The sequence below is a fragment of the Vicugna pacos genome, chromosome 4 (genome assembly GCF_048564905.1).
Source record: "Vicugna pacos chromosome 4, VicPac4, whole genome shotgun sequence".
Classification (NCBI taxonomy): domain Eukaryota; kingdom Metazoa; phylum Chordata; class Mammalia; order Artiodactyla; family Camelidae; genus Vicugna; species Vicugna pacos.
In genome coordinates, this window is record NC_132990.1 from 50,716,279 (window position 1) to 50,734,773 (window position 18,495).

Here is an 18,495-nt window from a genome sequence, read left to right on the forward strand (position 1 = left end):
CTAGGGTTCAAATTTCAGTGCTGCCATTTTCTTCCTGTGTGACCCTGGACAGGTCTCTTAACCTCTCTGAGCCTCTTCTGAAAAATAGGAATAACACTACCTACTTGAGATTGCTGTGAGGCTGAGAAAACAATGCATATAAACTGTGAGAACAGAGTCAGTAAGTGGTATGCATATTTTTATGACATACATTTAAAAAAGTCCTTTGTAAACTGTGCCCTACTTAGGCAGCATGTTAACATTCTTATAAATTTGTTGACTTCCCCTCCATCCTTTTTGGCTCTTGTGGAGACCACTGTTTAGGTAAAGTATAAAATAAAGGTGTAAAAGCTATAGAGAACATGCCTTGCAGATTGCTCAAGGACTGTGGTAAGACACTTTTACAAGCTGATGTGTCTGTGACTCAAGGTCAGATGAGAGTCTGTTGGTTTTCGCTGCCCTGGGAGCAGGCCCCTGCTTCCTCCCAGGAAGGGTGGAGACTGGAGAGGTGGGGCAGCCTCCAGTCTAATCCTGAGTCTGCCAGTTTGCTCAAGACTCTAGAAATTTCTTTCTGGATAGACTAGGGAAGGTTATACAGGGGCCCTGGGTCCAGGAGGGTGAAGGCAGACTGTGGGACAAGAGAGGTTTCAGGAGAAGCCCACATCCCTGCTTCCTGCATCTCCTCCCCGAGCGCCCCTGTCAGGAGACTGGAGCCTGCTCGTTATGGCAATCGCTCCCCTCCCCTGATGCTCACAGCACAGGCTGGCCCAGAAGAGGCCCACCGAGTGTGCTGAACCGAAGCCATTCTTCTGATTACCCAGTTCTACTGATTTCAATTCTGGACGCTCGGGAATTGTCAGGAGGAGGGCTTTTTGTTGCTTCTAGTCTGAGGCTGATTCGGCAACCATGTCAACTCAGTTTGCAGTTTCCCGCACAGCTGGGGTGCTGAGTCTCCGACAGATGGGAGTGGAGGGTGAGCAGAAGTGCAGAAGCAAAAGCAAACAAACCCTTCCTCAAAGAAAGTCCTTACAAGCATAAAAGCCCCAGCAAGTTCTCTGAAACAATTATGGATGATTATTATAGACCCTAAAAAGAGGCACTTGACAGTGACAGCGTGCAGGTACACACACAGCGACAGTTTTACAGGGCAGCTCCCCCGTACTGAGCTCTCACACTGTGCCTGCCATTACACTGAGGGCTTTTCATTCCTTTCCTCATTTAACGATAAAATTCGATGTATTCACTCACACATTCACTCAGCAAATATCGACTGTGCCTGGCAGGGCAGCAGGTAGGGGAGACACAGGTGACAAAGACACAGCCCTCATCCTTCAGGGCCAGAGGGCAGAGACTGACAAGGATGCTCTAATTACAACAAAACGTGACAGGCCTTGTTGGAACCATCCGCAAAAAGTGCTGAGGGCTCATACAAGTCCAGGGGGCACAGTCCGGGAAGGCTTCCGAGAGGCGGTGGCAGAGGAGGAGGTGACAGTGGAGCTCGGCCACAGAGACTAAGCAGGAGCTCACCAGGCAGAGAGGAGCGAGCAGACATGCCTCTGGTGCTGCTGCAAGTGGGCTCCGGGGGAGCGGGCAGAGGGGAGACGAGGAAGGATGAGGCCTGAGTTTGGTGCTAAAAAGCTGGGACTGGGCCTGGGACATGGTGGGTGGCTACGGAAGCTGGGGTGGGGTGGGGAGCTCAGGTTTTCATTTGAGGAAGCACACTTTGGCTGTAGTGAAGGGGGTGGGTCTGAGGTGGCAGGTTGGGACACGGGGACATCATAGAGGAGGCTGCTGTGGTTTCCAGCTAACAGTTGAGGCCTGACCCAAGGCAACAGGGGTGAGAAGGGCCTGGGTCTGAGGTGCAGGCCAGAGGGCAGACATCGCCAGCACAGGGGACTGAATGGACTGACTATCAGTGATCTAGGAAGGAGCAAGAGGGCTCCCAGTTGCTGGGGCAACTGGGTAAATGAAGGCCATTTACTGAGGGAAGGAAAAGTGGGGAGGAGAAGGCTAAGGGCAGATGAGCTCAGTCTGCAAAGCATCCAGGTACTGGGGTCTAGGCGGTGCCCAGCCACAGGTCCTGCTCTCGCCCACTGTTTCCCTGTCAACTGAGGCTGCGGTGTGTTAGACACACTGCAGCTCTGTGCTGCGACCTCACTCTCCACACTGTCACAGGGGCAGCTCTCTGGGTTGTCTGTCCCAATTCTAAAACCTGCCAATCATAACCCTGGCTGCAGCATGGGCAGGAGGGTATGAGCTCCTAGACTCCCCCATGCTGAGATGTTTTAGGATTTGGGATCAAGAAACTTCACTTGTGGGCCACATGGGGGTAAAGATTCTGCCTTATGGGGCCATTGATGATAAAATCATTGATTTACCCAACCCACAGCACAAAAGCATTTACGTAAGAAGCGACAACAATAACTGTATTTTCTCATTAACCTTCCTCGTAGCAGCTCTGTGAGTTTCATTTCTTGAGCTCTTCCCACAGCTGTCATCATCATAATAGTAGCTGACATTTACTGAGCTCTGACAACAGGCCGGCATTGTTCCAACCATGTAAGGTGTATGGATTAATTTAATCCTCATAATAACCCTAGGAAGCAGGCATACTTTACAGGAAAGGAAACCAAAGCTCAGAAGGGTTAAGCAACTTGCCCAAGGCCACACAGGATTTGGAATTGAATCTAGGCAGCCTGGCCTCAGAGCCCATATTCTTGCCCTTGATGCTGTACTGTTGCCCTAACTGATCCTGAGTCACATCCCTGGCTCTGCTTCTTTAGCAGATGGTTCCTCCCACTCACTCCCAACAGGAGAGTAAAGGCTTGGTCACCAAGAGCCCTGGGTGTGCAAGCAAGAGGCAAGCCCATTGGGTACCTAGCTCGAGGCGCAGGGCGGGCCCATTCCCAGCCAGGGCAGCGTCAGGGGTGGCGGGAGGTGCAGGTGGGCTGTTGTGGAACTCCCAGCGCTTCATCTGCAGCTGCTGCAGCCAGTACAGCATCGCTTGCTTGGTGGCGGCCTGAGAAGCACAAGGGTTAGTTGGCAAGGCCCTGTGCCTGCATGGTGGCACTGGGTGTGGGACGCAGGGAGGTCATGGGAGGCTTGGCAACTCTCTCCTTCCCAGGGGAAAAGAAACTGTCACTGCGGATGGGTGCCCACCTCTGAAACACCACCTGCTTCTTTGCCACAGAAGATAACTCAGGCTCTGATCTCCCCACTCAGAGGTTCCTTAGCCTTCCTGGGCCTCAGTTTTGTCATCTGTACTATGGTGATGATAACCCTCATTTCCTAAGGTGGTTATGAGGGTGAAATGAGGTAAGGAAAGTAAAGTGTCCAGCACAGTTCCTGACACACAGCAGGTGCTCAAAATGTGCTCACTGGATAAAGGAACTTGGAGATGCTAAGAGAGAGGGAGAGGGCTTTGAAATTCTGACCCGGCTGGGGCTCTGGTAGCATCACTGTGTTCCCGTGTGGCATCTCAACGTCCTAGCTGACCTTGTGAAATGGGGAGAATCCCTCCTGTTAGAGGGAGGCACTGAAATCATGGATATGATTGGGACCTGAAAAGCCATCCACACACTACAACAACTACATTGCACCCTCCAGGCAGCCCACATGGGGTATGGCTGACATCGCCCATTAGTCTCCCAGCACTAGATGGTCCAAATGCCGACTCTCACATCCATTACATTGCCGGGTCCTCCACTGGGGAGGCAGGGCAGGAGTGATCAGGTCCCTTCCACAGATGGAGAAACTAAGGCTCTGGAGTCTTCTACGCAGGTGGTGGTAGAGCTGGTCCCAGAACCTGGGTCTCCCACCTCTAGGCCAGAGATTCATTAATTTACGGCCAGGAGATTGTGGCTCACACAGAGAAGGCATGGGATCAGCTGGGCCACAGAGGCTGGGCAGCTCACTGCAGGTGGATTGGGAGCCTCACAGAGCTGCCCTCAATCAGAACAATGAGAACAGCAGAAGCTACGGGTGACCAGGGCAAGCCTCTCTCTCATGATGACCACAGGTGAGGTGTGCACGAGCTCATGAAAGAGGCCTTCAGCCTGTTGTGGAGGTATCGAGTCACATAAAACCATGCCCACCATTCTTCTCTTTCTATATACTTTTTGCAAGAGATCTCAGCCCTGCCCAGGGTTTCACCATGACCTTGTGTGACAAGCCCCAGTCCATATCCAAACACCCTATTTTATTGATTAATTGGACAGGTGTATATTGAGCATCGACTATACATGTCAGGGACTGTGGCAGGCACGGGAGACACTGTGGTAAGCCAACACACATGGCCCCTATCCTCTTGGAACTTAAGAGTCTACAGGGGGCAACAGAAGCCTGCATGTCCTATGGACTCCTCATCCTGGGTTCCCTCATATCAGTGACTGGCCTGACCATGCAGTCAGCCAGTTGCACAAGGCAGCTCTGACTCCTCCCGCACATCCCGAGCCACCCCTATTTGTCTCCCTTCCCACTGCCACAGCTCTAGCTCGGCCATCATTCTCTCCTGACCACCTCCTGATGGACCACAGCTGGGCCACAGCCTTATCTTCTCCTAATTTGTTCTCTACCCAATAGCCAGACAACTTTCTCAACATTCTAATCTCGCAGTGCTTCCTTGCTTAAAGCTCTGACAATTTCCCATAGCCCGTAAGACAAAATCCAAGCTCTCTGGCCAACCTCATGAATGGCCTGCCCTCAGGCTTCTGCTCTCCCACTCTGACTTCTGGGCCCCTCTATATCCCAGGCTTCTGGGATTTGCCTGGACATTCCAGGCTGTTTTCCTGTTTTTGCTCATGGGGGTCTCTTGGCCTGGAATATCCTTCTTTCTCTTGTCTGCTTGTAGAAAACTGATTTCCTTTTTCAAGTCTCAATGTGTCATCGCCCGTTTCCTCCTCCTCCTTTCTGGATAGCCCCACCTACTCAGTGGAAGAGACCCCTCCTGTCACGATGTCTTTCTGGTACCAACTTATCATAGTGTCTCTATAAAACAGTTTACTTGCATGCCAGTCTCCCTGTTGGTCTCTCTCACCAGGACTTAAGGTGTTTGAACACCAGGGAGCTGGTCTGATTTGGCTCCACATCCCAGTGCCTAACAGTGCTAGACACACACAGGGGTCAATGGAATAGTAAACGGCATATGTTGGAGACCATGTAGACAGCATTCAATGTGTGGGAGGAAAGACATGACCCATAAGCCACATTACCCCTAAAACGCCTGCCTTCCTAGGCGTGGAATTCCTGATTTGCATTATTTTTTGCAGATTCCCTCAGCCTGGTCACATACAGGGGAACTAAAGTTGTGGGCTCAACAGATGCCCAGTTGGCTGGAGGTGAGGGTGGAGATGTGGGAAGACGGGGTGGGGTGGTGCGAGGGTAGGTGTAGACTGGACTGGAAGACAGTCTCCTGGCACACTCGTCTCTGATGAACGTGAATCCTAGAACTCTTAGCCCACATCTGTCTTTCCAGTTAAGTTCTGGGGCCCTCCCTCTTGACATGACATGAACTTTCTGACCTTGCTTCCATTGCTATGTGTCTTCATTCAACAAATATTTATTGAGCCACTATGTGACAGGCTGTACTCGAGGTGCTGAGATTAATTTAACAACTTGTAGGTGCCTGTGATGTGCTAGGTGCTTACACACCTTGTTTTAAATCTCACAAACTGTTTAGGTACAAAGAGGTTAACTTGCTCAGAGCCACACAGCTAGTAAGTAGCTGATGTAGAATTTGATCCCAAGCATGTCTGACTTCAAAGCACATGGCCTTCACATTGTTTCAGGTTTTCTCAGGTAAATATGACGATAAAACAAAACCTACTGGTGAGAAAACAGGTTTCGGCATGCCTTGATGAACAATGTGGGTTGATCGGTGAAACCTAAGTGTTTATCTCCCAATCTCTGCCGAAGTTTTCTCAGCATTCACTCCCCTTGGCCACAACATCAAGGAAAGTGATTCAGAATCCGGGCCTTGAGAGAAGATTGCAAACCTCCCAACTCGGCTGTAGTTTTAGCCCCAAGTAAGAAAGTTAGAGTAACTGCATTGTTAGCCACGCCCAAAAGTAAAAGTTCTGATACGGGACTGAGAAGTAGAAAAACTATGGGATACACCATTTTTTAGTTGCATGACCTCGGACCAGTCACTTCATCTCTTTAGAAGTTTCTTGATCCGTAATATGGGTCCATCATCCCTGCCTTTGTTGTGGGAACTCAATTAGGAAATGGATGTGAATGCACTTTGGAAAGCACAAAACTCTGAGCACCCAGGGTTCACTGGAGTGCTCAGGGTCGGTGATCGTTGTTCCAGTAAGTTTACTGTGACCACCCACCTGCGCCTGGCCGTACCTTGGGATATAAACCCAGCTGAAAAGGAAAAAAGCTGTCCCATTTACCTTCAAAGTAATAATCCGGCTGGGAGTCTTGATTTCGAAAGTCCCTTCCTCAGCGTTTGCCTTGCAGTCAAAGACTGCAGTGGAGACGTCGATGCTGTCCAAGGGATTGGCATCCTGTGCGGTCCGCGAATAATACAGGTGACATTTCCTCTCGTCGTAGAAGAACCAGCGGGATTTCCAGCCCCGGATGGGCCCTTTGCCGCCAAACTTACTTAGATATCCACAAAGTTTCTTAGGAGTTGTCTCCAGGGGCCGGGCGCAGCCCTCCGGCTCCTCGGGAGGCAATACCTCGCGGCCCTTGGCCGAGCCGGCAGGCTCTTCGGACCTGGGGGCGGAGGAGCTAGACTCCGCGGGGTTTTCCTCGGCGCCCTCCATCGCTGATAGAGACCACCGAGGGACTGGAGGTCAGCAGCCGAACTCCGGTCAAATCTCGGAGACCGAGGGGAAATTGTCTAAGAGGGAGCTTTCTGGATGGGGCGGGGCCAGTGGTGACCCGCCCCCAGGAGACGACGGAGGGACACGGCTGGCTGCTGTGAGTGCACCTAATTGATCAAAACCCCAGTAGGGGCGGCTGGTCACGCCCATCGGAACCCTTCTGCAGCCAGCCCACGCCCCGACACGCCCTCTACCGGCTCCTCCCACTCCGCCTACTTCCGGCTTTCCTTCGCGTCTATCCGCCATCTTTACTGAGGGCAGTTGCGGCGTGAGGGGGTCTTCAGGTTGAAGGCGTCGTGTTCCTGAGCTAGGTTAACCTGCGGAAAAGAAGCTGGAAGTGACGCCCGGCCTCGACTACATGCTCCGGTAACTCGCGCAATAACGTAGAAGGATAGCTCCTCGCGCCTTACGGGCCTCCCGCCTTTTCTTCTCAGGTGCCGCGCAGGTCACGGTCGGACGACGGACGGCGCACCGCGCTGCCATTGGCTAAAAGGGACGCCCGGCTCGGTGCCACCACTTCCGGCGACGCACACGGCGCGCGTGCCTCGTGGGGTCTGTTGCTTTAGCGCCCCGGTGAGTCGCAGCTGACCGTGGTGGTCTCTTCTCCCTCGGTCCCAGTTCCCACTTGACTCTTTCCCGGGCTGCTCGCCTTATATAGGGCCCAGTGCCTGGGGCGGGATTGGGCTCAGTAAATTTTGTAAACCAACAAATATACCCAGGTTGACAGGCTCGCTCAGCTTCCTGCCCAGTTCTACCTTTTGTCCTTAAGTTTCTCCTTCTTCCTTAAGGCGCATTCTGTGGAGCCCATTTCTGTCCACCTTTTTAGGGGCTTCAGGCTTCTTCTCTAGCCCTTCCTTAGCTTCTTTATCTTTTGCTTCTCCCCATCAGCCGTCCTTAAGAAAAATCTTCTTTGTTTTCTTCGGGGCAAGTTATGCTCATGAGACTGAGATTGCCTTAGCCAGTAATTTATTTAACACAGGTTCACTGCTGGAATTATAATTATAAATGATGTTACCGACCAGGGTTCTTGGCCTTAATCAATATAAATTGATAACAGGCCAGAGGAGAAATTCAGGCAAGGTTTTAGTGGGACTCGTGCCGCAGCATGAGGAAGCAATAACAAGTAACAGGTTCCCTTACTCGCTCCCTGAGGGGGTGGGGGAACTGGTCCCTTAAATAAGGCAAGGGTAGGGGCGGGCCCAGGGGTTGGGCTGCAGGGGTGGCTTAGGTGGTCTGCCCACCCCCTTGGTGGTGCTGTGTGCAGGAATTATATGCAGTTATCTTGCTTCTGCTCTGGGGACCCTGCTATTGCTCCCGATAGTTCAGAAGAGGCAGTTGGGTTTTTGGTCTTTTAATATCTTATTGTTCATAATTTGCCCCAACTGTGCATGCATACAGTTATTTTTAGTCCTTTATAGTTTCTTTGTATCCTGTTTATCCTGGTGCAAGCATTGCAGCCCAGGGTCCCAGGCAAACCCTATTCCCGACCACCTCCATGCTGAGGGAATTAGGGAGGGGCATGGTGTACAGGCCCCAGCTGCAGTGGTGGGTGTTAGGAAACCTGGGCACTGGAATTTTCATTGGCCCATTAAAACCTTTCTGGCTTTGGTTTCCTCATCTGTAAAATAGTGATTATAATTCCTACCCAGGACATCCCACTGAATACGAAGACCTAAAAAGGTAATGATGGAAAAATTTTGTCTTGGTGTCCCTAATCTGCAGTAATAATCTGTATGCTCAGGGTTGCTCCAGAGGGAAAAAAAGGTTTAAGTTTTAGGTTTAGGAGCAGTAGAGGGAAATTCCTGTTAATCTAGATGCACTAATTGCTAAATATCCTAATGGATGTACTTTTGGTTACATCAAAATATAGTCAACATCCCTCACAACCCTCCCCTCTTTACCTGCAGGCGCCTAGCGTTAGCTGCAAAGCAAGAGGTTGTCAGATAGCGACACCTTGTGGCCTTTGTGGTGTACTGCCGTTGGGTTTATCGGGTCGCTTGTCAAAGGGAAACTGATTTTCTTTCAACAAAGTCATGAATTTCTCTGTGTTCCATTATTATATGCACTAGTAAATATTATGCCTTAAGTTATTTGAGCTACCTTCCATGTTGAATTTTTTCCTTTTCTTACTATGGGACAGTGTTATTTCTCTTACTGAGAATCTTATTTCTCTTACTGAGTGCAATCTTATTGAGAAAACATTTTTAAAAATTTAGGTTTTCTGGTCAGCAAAACATCATCATATAATTTCTAACATCTATTTTTGAGTAATATCATTTTCAATTGAAAATAAGCCCAAAGAATTAATGTGTTTTGACAAATAAGATTTTTTAATTGAAGTGTAGTCAGTTTATAATGTTGTGTCAGTTTCTGGTGTACAGCATGATGTTTTAGTTATACATGTACATACACGTATTCTTTTTCATGTTCTTTTTCATTTTAGTTACTACAGTGTATTGAATATAGTTTCCTGTGTAGAAAGTTGTTGTTTATCTGTTTTGTATATAGTAGTTAGTATCTGCAAATCTCAGACTTCCAATTTATCCCTTCCCAACTCCTTCCCTGCCAGTAGCCATAAGTTTGTTTTCTATGTCTGTGAGTCTTTTTGTGTTTTGTGAGTAATTTCATTTGTGTGGTTTTTTTTTAGATATCATATGGTTTTTTTTTTTTTTTCTCTTTCTGGCTTACTTCACTTAGTATGACGATCTCCAGGTCCATCCATGTTGCTGCAGATGGCATTATTTTATTCTTTTTTATGGCTGAGTAGTATCCATTGTATAAATATACCATTGGGTTGTTTCTGCGCATTTTAAAATTGGGTTGTTTGGGGGTTTTTTTTGATATTGAGTTGTATGAGTTCTTTGTATATTTGTTGTTATACAAATATTGTTACTATAAATTGTCTGCAAATATCTTCTCGCATTCAGTAGGCAGCCTTTTCATTTTATGATAGTTTCCTTTACTGCAAAAACTTTTTAGTTTGATGTGGTCCCATTTGTTTATATTTGCTTTTGTTTCCCTTGCCTAAGGAGGCATATCCAAAAAATGTTACTAAGACCAATGTCAAAGAGAGTACTGCCTGTTTTCTTCTAGAAGTTATGGCTTCTGGTCTTATATTTAAGTCTTTAATCTATTTTGGCTTTATTTTTGTGGATGGTGTGAGAAAGTAGTCCAGTTTGATTCTTTTGCATGTAGCTGACCAATTTTCCCAAGTATATAATTTTAAGGGAGTGAGGTTCATTTAAACACACAAGTCATTTGCAAATAGGATTCTCATTGACAGCTTTCCTATAAAACGTTGGAAAGAGAGAAACAGTGTTTACTTTTGCATGTATGCTTCATAATATCACATCATCTCAGAGGTCACAGTGCACTGCCCCACTAGCGTGCAGGGTCACAAAACAAATGTCAACTCTGACAGTAACATTTTGCATGGCTGAACATAAAGGAAATTCAGTTCCACATGTAAAGCACATGTTTCACAATGTTTAGTTATAGAATCTTGAAAGAAATGATCCGACATTGCAGACATTGAATAGTTTTATTTTATATTCCATTTTGAATTCTGAATGTGAACCAGATTCTGCAAAAGAGCTTTAGTTCCAGGGAAATTGTCTTTTTTAATTGTTGTGTATTTTAAAGACTCAAATAACAGGGGAATATTTGTAGTTTAACTTTCACATATTTGTAAGCCAGAAAAATGAAATTTTAGACTTCTGTGTTTTTTTGGTTTTGGTATGCTTAGCAAGAAATGTGGCCACATCATTTAATGGGTAGGGAGAAGAAATTCCCTTCAGAAATTGTCAGATCTTGTTGGCATCTTCATCATTTCTCCTCTAGTGTCTCTGGAGTTAGATTGTCTGGATTTAAATTCTGGCTCCATCATCACTAGATGTGTGATCTTGGACAAGTTACTTTACCTCTCTGCCTGAGTTTTTTCATCTGTATAACTGAGGTTAATCGTAATACCTGTCCCGTGGTGTTATTACATAATCATGTGAGATAAGCCACTAATGTGCTCACACAGTGTCTGGCCCATGGAAAGCATTTAGTAAGTGTTGGCTGCTAATATTAGTATCAGTTCTCAGAATCCTAGGTTCTTTGAGCGAGTAGGGCCTCCTAACTTTCTTCTGATCCAGGTCATTGTCCAAACTCTCTTGTTTTCACTCCAGGCTAGCAGACAAGACAGTTTCTCTGTTTATTGCTGATTTCATTAAATAACAGGAGGCTCTGAACTCTTCTAAAAGGGAGTCAACTAGATAGTAATGTTCCTTCAAAGAGGAATAATGTCCCTTTAAAAATGTAAAATGGCTGCTGTTCTGGAGGTGATGTGGCTTCATGATCCACCAGTCCATGTGTACCCCAGGGGCTGCCTTTCTCCTTTCCATTGGATTATTGGGAGCCTCACTCCAGGGCCAGGTGCAGATGACCTTTTGGTGATTTCCTGTGCTGTTCACGTGCACTGCAGATCTTCAGGGAGCACAGGGAGAGAGGGAGAATTGAGAAGAACACAGCTGTATGCCACTGTCCCAGATGAAGGTTGAGAGTTATAGAATACAGCGGAAGTCATCCACTCACGTGCCTGCAGAGAGAAAGCTGGTAATAATATACTTGTGTTAGGTGGGCTGGGTATAAGGGAAAACCCCACAGTACAAGCAGAATGATGAATGTCAGGGAACACTTGGCCTCGATGTTGGGTACAGCGGTGGGGTGGTGGCCATGGTGATCTGCAGGACGTATGACCTACGGAGTGGGGCACCTCTGCTCAGCTCTGTTCTGGTTTTCAAGAGAAACCAGAAATACAGGCTTTATTTAAATAATAGTACTATTAATACTGCTACTACTAATATATTGGGCACTTTATAGGCAACCTTGTACTCACAAGAGCAGGCACATCTGTTTACGCCATATGACATGCATGCTGTCAGTTTGCAACCTCCGAAACAACGGTCTTGGGCGTTAATCCATTCCAGCCTCTCTTCAGCCTCCCTGTTTGAACTCTTCCAGAGAGAGGGTGGCTACTTCCTCATGAGGCGTTCTGTTCGTTGTGTGAACTGTTAGGCTTGCTGAGCCAGAACTGTCTCCTTGAACCTGCTGCAGTTTGTCCTCCTTTGTCCCTTTGGAGAGATGAGGAGGAAGACACTTCTTTTGTATTAGGTGGCTTCCCTTGGGAGGTAGTAGTTGTCATGCTGTGCTTTCCCACTGCTCCCAAATCTTCCTTCAGCTGTGTCCCCTTGACATGATTTCTGGGCTTGTCACTGTCTGGTTCCCCCTCCTCCAGAACTGCTCCTTCAGAAGCCTTATGACTAGAACAGGACTATGAGGGCAGGGTTGCACACGCAGATACCTTGTAACTTTCATCTCCAAGAGGCCAAGCAAATGACATCTGCCCTGCCAAGTCATATCTTCCCCCTTGGAGATATACTTTGGGTAGATCAGAGAATGGGGAAAAGAAAGATCTCATTTTGCAAAGCCATGTGCAAAAGTAGGATTTTACCCCGGAAGGAGTTTCCTTGAAGGTGATGGGTGTGATTCTTGCAGATGATCCCTTTGTGTTTGTCCTGGGACCTCGGGATGCTCTGAGGATAGTAAATACAGACGCCTACTCCGGAAGCTCAGCCTTCTTCCTCCTCCTCAGCCTGCCCCACAAGTGGACCGCCCCTCAGCCTCTCTTAAGATGTCTAAACCCCACCCCCACCGCCCAACATTCCTGTGTCCACTCAACCCATGAGAAGCCCATGTCTCCTATCAAGTCACTCTGTGGGAGTACTGCTGGCCACCCCTGGCCCTTCTTCCCTTCAGCAGGGCCCCTTTCTCTGGCCCCTTTCTCCATATCCCTGCAGCACCAGCCCTGAGCTTTGGGCAGTCCAGTGTTTCTGAAGTTTTCAGATAAAGGTGTTACCAGTCCCTTACTTGGCGAAGGGGAGAGGATATGTGTGAATACTTCAGGTACTTCTAACCTTATGGGGGAGGAGAACTTGTCTAGTGCACCCCCTGCTACCCAGGGGATGGGAAAGAGGTGGATTTTGCTCCATGAACTCTACTCTCTTGCCTCGTCTAATTTTGACCAACAATGCCCACCCTCACCACCCTCTAGGCTGTAAGTACAGGGTCAGGGGTGATTAGTGAGTGAAGGTGGATGTTGTAGGGTTCTTTTGCGGAAATCACGTGAAATCATAACTCCCTGCAGGCCTCCATTGAGATAACAGCCTCACATCTGCTGGCCCTTTGATATCAGAATGGAGGCTCTAAAAGCAAATCCAGAAATGCTGGTAACATTCCACTGGGCTTTCCCACTACTGAGTTAGAATCTACTTCCAAGTAGCCTTCTGTGCAAACAGTGGGAAGGGGGTGGCCTGGATTTTCTCCCCTTCCCAAACAGTGCAGTTGCTTGAACTTTCAGGAGTGTGCATGAGACACTTTCCCTAGCTTCCAGAAATGGTCTAGGTAGAACTGTCACACAGATTTCCCCCTGTTGGGTGGGCCATTGTAGCAAGGAACTGGGCGAGGGAAGGAGTTAAGTATGTGGGCTTCTGACACTGCCCTCATCCCAGAATTTCCCTCCCCCCTCCCCCTCCTTTTCTCCCATCCTTTTCTCCTTTCCTTCTCAGCCCTTGTCTCAACAGTTTAACTGTAATCTCTTGTCTCATAGAAACCAGGTCTTACTAGTTTTTCTTGAAACTGCAGAGCAGATAAGATTTGATATTTACTTGTTTCCTGAGGGAAATCTTTTCCCAAAGTACTTTAGTCTTGGCCTGTTGTTTATCTTTATGCTGCAGAATCTTCATAGACTCACACGTTGATTTTTTTTCCTGCTGAGGAGAAGGCGTATTGTATTGAGGTATAACCGCATGTGATTATATCTATATGTGTGTGTGTGGTTTTGTACACATGTTCACACACATGTGTGATTATATATATGTGCATGTATGTGTGTATATATATGTGTGTGTGTGTGTGTGTATATATATATAATATCACATCATAAGTGTACAGTTCAAAGAATTTTCTTAAAGAGAAGACAGTGCTGTAACCAGTGCTCAGACCAAGAACCAGAACATTACAAGCACTCAAGAGCCCTTCTCTAACCATCTTCCCCACGACCCGTCCCCACCAAGGGTCACCACTACTCTGGTATCTAAGAGGTTAGTTTTGCTGGTTTTTGAACTTTGTATCAGTGGAATCTTAGAGTATGTTTTGCTGGTTTTTGAACTTTGTATCAGTGGAATCTTAGAGTATGTCTTCTTTCATGTCTGGCTTCTTCCACTTCATATGTTTGTTAGGTTCACTTTTACTGTCACATGTAGGGTTGTTTCCTCTGGTTCTGCTGTATTCTACTCTGTGAATATACTGCATCACATTTTTTTCTGTTCTACTGAAGATAGCATTTGGGTAATTCCGGTTTTGGCCAGCCTGGTCATTTCTGAGCAGTGACTGTCATATCCAAGGCTGGCATTTCTCCACAGAAGGGTGAGCATCTTCTACCTTGCTTGCCCTGCCCTGGGATGCTGGCAGAGAGTCCTGCCAGATCTTGGAGGCCTGAATGCTCAGGGGCAGGGTGGGCGGATCTGGGCAGTGGGCAGCTTGGGCAGAGTTTGTCTCTGTATAGCTTCTTCCATGTTGTTGGCTTACCTGCACCTCAGAGCAGTGAGGGTTTCCCCCTGCTCACACTGCCCGGGGCCAGAGACGCTCAGGCCACGGGTTTAGAGCCTCAGGGGATGATGTGAATGAATCTGAGATAGGCAGACCTATAAAATTTTAAAAGATTGTGTTTTCATTTCAAAATCATCTAAAACAAATTAGGCATATTCTCAGTCATCTGAATCCAGCTACTTCTAATGAGGCAGTTTAAGGAAGTATACACAAAGGGGATGTGTTCCGGCATCAGACTGCCTGTGTGCAAATTCGCACTCCCCATCCCAGCTGTCTGACCCAGGACAGCACTCACGCTCTGTGCCTGAGGGCCCTGAGCTATAAAAGGGTGGCAGTAATCTTACTGTGGGGTCCCTGTGAGATCCGAATGAGATTATGCCTGCAGAGTACCTTACCAAGGGCTTAGTGAGCATCAGCCCTCGGTCACCGTTAGACTCGTGTTTATTATCTGGGTGGCCCCATGATTGTCAATGGCTCATGAGAGAACAACAGAGGCGGATTTAATAGCGAGGTGATGTGTTAGAGTTGAGTGAAGGCCAAATGATATCACAGCGTGCTGAATAAATGAAGTTTTCACGGTAGTTTAAATAAAGAAAATCAGTGTAATAATTGAGTCATCACACCAGGCAGGCTGAATTCAAAGGGACGTGCCTGGGAGCAGTTGGTGCCGTGCTTGTGCTGTGAGCTGCAACGTCTGTTTCAGCAGAACCTCATCTATCCCTTTAAATCAGTGTTGTTAAGATGTTTTCATTGTTTTTGTCATTTTCTTTACATTTACATTGTACATTTGTTTGGCTTTTATGTGAAGGATATAAGTATGAGTTTGTCTAGTTTAAACATATTAGGTAACTTGTTTTGCAAAAATAATTTAAGTCAACACTACATCTTAAAAGGTGTCCCTGTGGTTTCAAACACTGCCCTGGGTCTTTCGCATTGGAATTCAGTTGGAGAGAAAGCAAATGCGTTTCCTCCTGGCACAGAGCCCTAGCTGTCCAGTTAGGGCAGGGTGGACCAGAGCCAAGAGGGCAGGCGCGACCTGGAGGCAAAGCCGCCTGGCTTCAGGATGGCAGATCCTCCACTTTCACCGCCTCCAGGGCCTTGCGTGTGGACTTTATTTTGTGATGCAGTTACCCCACAGTGTTACTGGTCTTGCTTTCTAGTATGTCTGCCCTTGCAGTCAGGATCTTTGAGACTGATGGCTCTGAGGGATAAAGTGTTCCATGTCACTCATGGAAGCTAGATGTCAGCAAGGGTGACGCTGCCCGGAGAGATCTGGGGGTTCCGTCCAGACTTCCCGTACCTCCCGTGCCAGCTCCTTTCTAGTACTTCCGTGCATTTCTGCGGAGCTTGTACTCACGGTCACCTCTGGCTCCCTGTCCCTGCTTGTGCAGGGAGCGTGTTTTCCCCTCTGCTGCTGCTTTTGTCCTCATTTTGGCTTCCATCCAAACTTAGAATTTATCCCTTTCTTTCATTTCCACCAAACCCCACAAGACTTTTGCTTGTACAGTAAATGTTACTGAAAGTTTAGGGACACTTTGTGGGAGCGGGTGAAGTGAAGGGAAGGAGAGGGTTTATTTTATAGCGACACGGAGGACTTGATATTACATGTCTGATGTCTCTGTTCTTCGAACTCTTACCATGTTACTTGAACATTGCCCCCCCCGCTCACCTTTCTCTTCCTTCCACTCCCAAATTTCTAATCCTTTTGAACAGAACTGTGCCTGTGTCTCTTTTTGAGCCTTGTCTTCAGAATCTTACCTTCCCTCCCCCATAGCTTGTCAAGAGTCTCCCTAACAGTTTCCGTTGCAAGATACATTCTGCTGTTAAGGAGTTAGATGATTGGGCTGGCCCCTGCACTTATAGAAGGTGTTCATTTTACATCCGTCTTGTCTGGGAAGAGAACAAATATTACCTCAGTGCTTACAAAGCACTTTCACCTACATGAACTCCTAGGTGAGATATCACGCCCATTTTACAGATGTGGAACCGGAAACTCAGAGAGGTTGAATGAATCATCTAAAGCCACGTAGCCAGATAAGTGGGGAAGTAGAAAGCTGCACCCAGCTCTGAAGGTTTAGAGCTGTGACCCGTGTTATCACACACAGACAGAATGCAATGCTCTCTGAACCTTCAGGCATCTGAGGCCACGTGGATTCCAGGGTAAATGATTAACATGTGACAACCCAGTTGGCCTGGGGAGGAGGGCAGCCCCAGCACCCCCGGCAGGTGTGTGCCTTCTGCAGGAGTTGGCCTGCCAGTTCCCACCCTATGCTTTCCCCTTCCTTCCCTCTTTTACTAACCAGCGCCTACTCATCTTCATTTCAGGTCTAGGTGTAGGGCTGGCTACATAGTTTGTTGGACCCAGTACAAAATAAAATGTTGGGCCTCTTGTTCAAAAGCTATTAAGAATTTCCAAACAGCGACAGCAGAACATTAAGTCAAATACGGAACTCTGGTAAGCAACTGCACACGTGACATGCCCACAAAGCCAGCCGTGTATGGAGCTTCCACCCCCGGGAGGCGTCTTCTGGCTCCCGGCTCTGAGCAAGGTGCTTATCACATGCTGTCATCATTTCTTCTTTACGCTCCTGCTTCCCCATTAGCCTGTGAGCTTCCTGAGACCTGTGTCCTTTTCACTGCTGTTCCCTAGTGCCCAGCAGGAGCCCTGACAAAGAGCACAGGCTCAGTGGATGCCCCCCTGGGGCTTGGGGCTCCTGGAAGTCGGACCTGAAGGAACCAGGCAGTGAACAGTCATGTCCAAGCAAGACCCATCCAGGACTACACAGTTTCAGGCCAAGGATGACTGAGTGAGCCTGTGGGGCTTGGCAGGGGTTTTGGTGTGGGGTAGGGACTCATCCTTTTTTCAAAAGAGTGTGTTAATCATTTGCTGCCCAGGACCTCACAAACCCTGCTTCTCAGGGCCAAGTAAGCTGTGGCCAGCTGAGGAGGTAGGGCATAGGCAGGGGACAAGGGCAGAGAGCATGGAACTGACATCGAGCCCTTCCTGGGGCCACGCAACCTGGCCCACTGACCTTTCTTTAGCTTCCTGAGGCTTCTAAGGCCCGCATGCCCCTTACCCACCCTCCCAGCTCAGTGGTGTGTGTGGGAAAAGGGGGAATATTCCTCTGATGTCTTCTTAAAGCTAGGGGAAGGGGAAGGGGCAGAATTCTCAAAAGTTTTGGACAACAAAGAGCCCTCATGTGGAATTCCCTGATTCCCACAGATTTCTTTTGGTTCTAAGTGACAGAAACCCTACTCTGTGAGCAGAAAAAGGGATGTATTAGTTTAAAACTGAGAAGGTCAAGGGCAGATGTATCTTTAGGGGTTATTGAGCCTTGAGCCCAAATGATGTCACGAGAGCTCATTGCCTCTCTTTTCATATCTCTCTGGGTGGAGGGCAAGATTTGATGCCTCCTGAAAGATGGCTGAAACCCTGGAAGGGCTCTGATTGGCTGGGCTGAGGTAATGAGCATATCCTTGAGCCAATCCCTGTGTCCAGGGATGACAGCAAGGGCAGTTCCTCCAGATTCCCTCCCCTTAGGTCCCTCTCCTCCCCCAAGAAGCAGGGCCGTACTGCCAGGGGAGGGGCAGGAATGGGCCGGGCATGCAGAGTAGCCAGTGACCCCTGGTCTGCTTTCCTTTAACCCAGCACCACCTCCTCTCCCTGTCACTGGCTTCTAAACCTCTAGAGGAAGCTCCTTGTGGAGAGGAAACGGCTGAGCATGGGGAACTGCCTGGAAGGTCAGGGCTCTGGCTGGTGCCCCAGATTCCCTGTTTTCTAGAAACTTCTTCCCACCTTCCCTCAGAGCAGGTCCTAGGGTTGTCTCTACAATGTGGGCTGAGGAGAAATCCCAAGCAGAGATTTCTCAAAGGGCTTCAACTCCAGAATGCTTTTCTTTGAGGGACATAGTCTATCTTATTTTTACCTTAGAAACGAGCCAATCATAACCAAAGGAGGACAAAGAGAGCCCTATATGAGCGGGTGAATCTCCTGCTGCTCTTGAGGCCTTTTCTTTAGACTTATTTTTTAACC

The 18,495-nt window shown here is 48.0% G+C and overlaps 1 protein-coding gene and 1 long non-coding RNA gene across 10 annotated transcripts in view; one reads left to right on the top strand and one right to left on the bottom strand.

The window, feature by feature from the left end:
- The window catches only part of TBC1D2 (TBC1 domain family member 2), a 45,517-nt gene extending 38,509 nt beyond the window's left edge, over positions 1–7,008 (bottom strand). For 3 of the 5 annotated variants that reach the window (XR_012072104.1, XR_012072105.1, XM_006204059.4), the window contains exons 1-2: positions 6,375–7,008; positions 2,857–2,998 (exon numbers count right to left, since the gene is read on the bottom strand). Coding sequence is in view for 1 of the 5 variants with exons in the window: in XM_006204059.4 (XP_006204121.1) it covers positions 2,857–2,998; positions 6,375–6,749 (517 nt within the window). In the remaining 4 variants the exon portion in view is untranslated. The remainder of the gene's footprint in view (positions 1–2,856; positions 2,999–6,374) is intronic. The other 2 variants (XM_015238960.3, XM_031677344.2) reach the window with 2 other exon arrangements.
- Positions 7,009–7,048: 40 nt separating this feature from the next.
- The window catches only part of LOC116280322 (uncharacterized), a 45,102-nt gene continuing 33,655 nt past the window's right edge, over positions 7,049–18,495 (top strand). Inside the window, exons 1-2 of one of the 5 annotated variants that reach the window (XR_012072109.1) lie at positions 16,803–17,011; positions 17,113–17,269. This is a non-coding gene — a long non-coding RNA (uncharacterized lncRNA). Of the gene's footprint in view, positions 7,383–16,802; positions 17,012–17,112; positions 17,270–18,495 lie in introns of those variants that run through there. The other 4 variants (XR_012072110.1, XR_012072106.1, XR_012072107.1 and 1 more) reach the window with 4 other exon arrangements.